Source organism: Nanorana parkeri, unplaced genomic scaffold, assembly GCF_000935625.1.
Source record: "Nanorana parkeri isolate BGI_ZX_2015 unplaced genomic scaffold, ASM93562v1 scaffold69, whole genome shotgun sequence".
NCBI lineage: Eukaryota > Metazoa > Chordata > Amphibia > Anura > Dicroglossidae > Nanorana > Nanorana parkeri.
The window spans coordinates 1,970,635-1,973,704 of NW_017306337.1; the positions used below are offsets into that span (position 1 = coordinate 1,970,635).

General features: G+C 43.6%; 1 protein-coding gene across 1 annotated transcript in view; it reads right to left on the reverse strand.

Annotated features, from left to right (window-relative positions):
• Positions 1 to 767, reverse strand: part of LOC108804658 (coiled-coil domain-containing protein 150-like) — a 42,315-nt gene extending 41,548 nt beyond the window's left edge. The window contains 1 exon segment of the mRNA XM_018576499.1: positions 744 to 767. Coding sequence (XP_018432001.1) covers positions 744 to 767 — 24 coding nt within the window.
• Positions 768 to 3,070: the final 2,303 nt, after the last annotated feature.

Sequence of the window (3,070 nt, forward strand, 5' to 3'; positions counted from 1 at the left end):
TATACTCTATCCAGTTGGGCCCCTTCTCTAAATTAACGTATATGGAAGCATGGGAAACCGAATTAGGTATATCACTTTCTGTGGACGAGTGGCAACAATGTACTTCCCGGTTAACCTTGGGATTGCTCAATGTATCCTTACTTGAAGCTAACTATAAAGTTTTTTCTCGCTGGTATTTGGTACCAGCCAGGATGGCAACCATGTTCCCAGGGACTAGTTCGTTGTGTTACAGAGGATATAATCAACAGGGCTCTATGCTTCATGTATGGTGGCATTGTCCAAAATTGTGTTCCTTATGGAACAAGCTTTTTGCCCTGCTTTATCGTATCCTAGGTGTCTATGTTCCGAGAGAGCAGGAAACAGGGACATCGGCACTCCAATGTTAGCGTAAATGCAAAAGTCAACTTGATCTGATGTACGCCAAATTTCTCCAGAGGGGATACCCAACTAGTGTATTAGATCAAGCCCTTAAGAAAGCCATAGAGAAATCCTCCTCTGACACTCAAAAAGTTAAAACACTAGGTGACAGACTCCCTTTTGTGCAGACATTCAATGACTCATCACACTTGGCTCAGAAATCAGTGGTTAGAAATCTGAATATCCTGAGGGCTGACAAATCACTAGCCTCACATATCAAAACACCTCCTTTACATGCGTACCGACGGAGCAAAAAACTTAGGGACCATTTAGTCCAAGCTGACCCGAGACCCAAATATTGCAAGGCACCCATTAAACTTTCCTACCGCACAGGATGCTTTAAGTGCCATGCCTGCAACGCATGCAACGCACTTGTCACCGGGGACACCTTTGCGCATCCCCACAGTGGGAAGAAATATCACATAAAAGGGTACATGAACTGCAACACGGAGTCCTGCATTTATCTACTAAAATGCCCATGCGGACTTACATACATTGGGAAAACGATGGGCCCCTTCAAGAGGCGCTTTCAGAAGCATAGAAGCGACATTAGGATCGCCCTTAGCAAAACTATCAATGGTGAACCCATAGACACCAATAAACCTGTAGCAACACATTTTGCCAAACTCAAACACCAGACACATGAACTCAAGGGCATGGTGATCGACCAGGTTCTCCCTTCGCACAGGGGAGGTGATCACAATAAGCTACTTTTACAGTGTGAGGCACGTTGGATTCATAGACTCGACACCGTTATCCCCAGGGGACTGAATACCAACCTCGCCCTATCATGTTTCTTGACTGAACGATAACAAATTTGTGCTTTTCTGCATATTCTGCTGCGTATTCATCATCCATCACATAACATTGTTCATGCTGTGACATATTTATTCGTTTATTTATGTGTATGATCTTATTAACCCCTCGGGTGGTTTTTACCACAGCCTGGGTTTTGATTGTTTCTTTTGTTTTAAATGTACCGGTCAGCTTTCTAAAGGTACTGGTTAATTTCACAGAGACACTTGGTGGTTTCCTTATTTTTCAGCCCGGTTTTCCCATACAGGACCTTTATTGATTTATGACAATAATTTTATCATGGTAGTTTCCATGTTCCTGGATTATAATTGCTTAAATCCAGTGTAACCGATTCTACATATATGTCCTAAATAAACATGTATAACCCCAGGTTGCCCACACAGTGACTTAGAGCCCAGTATGCAAGTCCTTGTTTTGCCTTTTGTTTTCCTTCTTAGTACCCTGCTTCTCCCCTATTAGCGACTCTACATGCAGCGGCATGGAGCCGCTACCATGACAACCGATGCTACGGCTCCCCCATACGTGTCAGCCCAGTAGGCGTGGAGTGTTGCTGGGTTACCGCAATTAGGGCGGAACCCAGTCTGAATCACATGGGACGCCTCTGACCAATGGGACAGCGAGAGGCGTGGACATGGAGCCCGTCTCTCCACACATCAGGACGGGCCGGTCCAGCGGTACACAGCGGTTTTCTCACTGCATTCATTTTTCTCCAGGGGATAGCATGTAAGTCACTCACAACATATATTTAATATGGTTCTCATACAACGCTTAGATTGCGTTTTATTGCATGTGATACCCCGGGTTATGCCTGTATCTACCTCCTGTGTTCACATCTGATGTTTACTACTGTATTTTGAACTGTTCCTGGCGGGAATGTGACGTCATACATGACGTCACTGGATCACTTAATTGCTTTTGATTGGGTCTTGCTTTGTGGGTGTTTTAAACTGTTTGTTTCTGCACTGTTGCCACATGTCATTGCTTGAGGAAGGGAATCCTGTGTGACCCTGAAACGGTCGTCGCAACTTTGTGACATGTAGTATTTTCTTCAATAAAAAGACTTTTGCATTTACGCTAACATTGGAGTGCCGGTGTCCCTGTTTCCTGATGTTATATGACGGTTGCCGTCCGTCGACCACCGCAGCACCCATATATTTTCCCTTGGAGACAAGCGGTCAGGAGTGCTATGGGTTCATGGATGTAGTATGTTCTGAGGACCCGCAGTACTTACTATTAAATAGACCGATCCTGAGTATTCTGAAAATGCAGGGCAAATTTGTATCCTTCTGTTTCCTAGCAGTTAAGATCTCAATCGCTCGGGCCTGGAAATCCGAAACAGTTCCATTCTCTATGGTACTGTCTAAAATAAATTGGATAATGATCCATGAGAAATTATCCAGTACTTTGCAGGATAGGTATGCTCAATTTGAAGCGGTATGGGAACCCTGACTGAGCCATCTGGCAATTTCAAGCCCACATTGAGTATGAGCATTTTGCTCGGGCTAAACACTGTCTTTGGATGGTCCGGAGCTTGGGAGTCTGCTACACTTTTTATATATATTTTTTTATTTTATGTACCTTGTTTGTGTTTTTTGTTTCTTTTGGTTTGATTAATTTTGGTAGGTTAATGTTTTTATTCTGACTCAGATTGTTGTGATAGCGAAATATATCCCTTGCTGAGACCTCTATGCCTGGCCTGTATAAGCAGATATACTCACTGCGGACAATCCTCGTCAGATAGCTGAACTCGTCAATACCGATTCATTCAAAAGAGGTGTTTATTCTTTAACATCAGGGTTACAGCAGATGATAGGAACAGCAGATGAATGGTTATAGT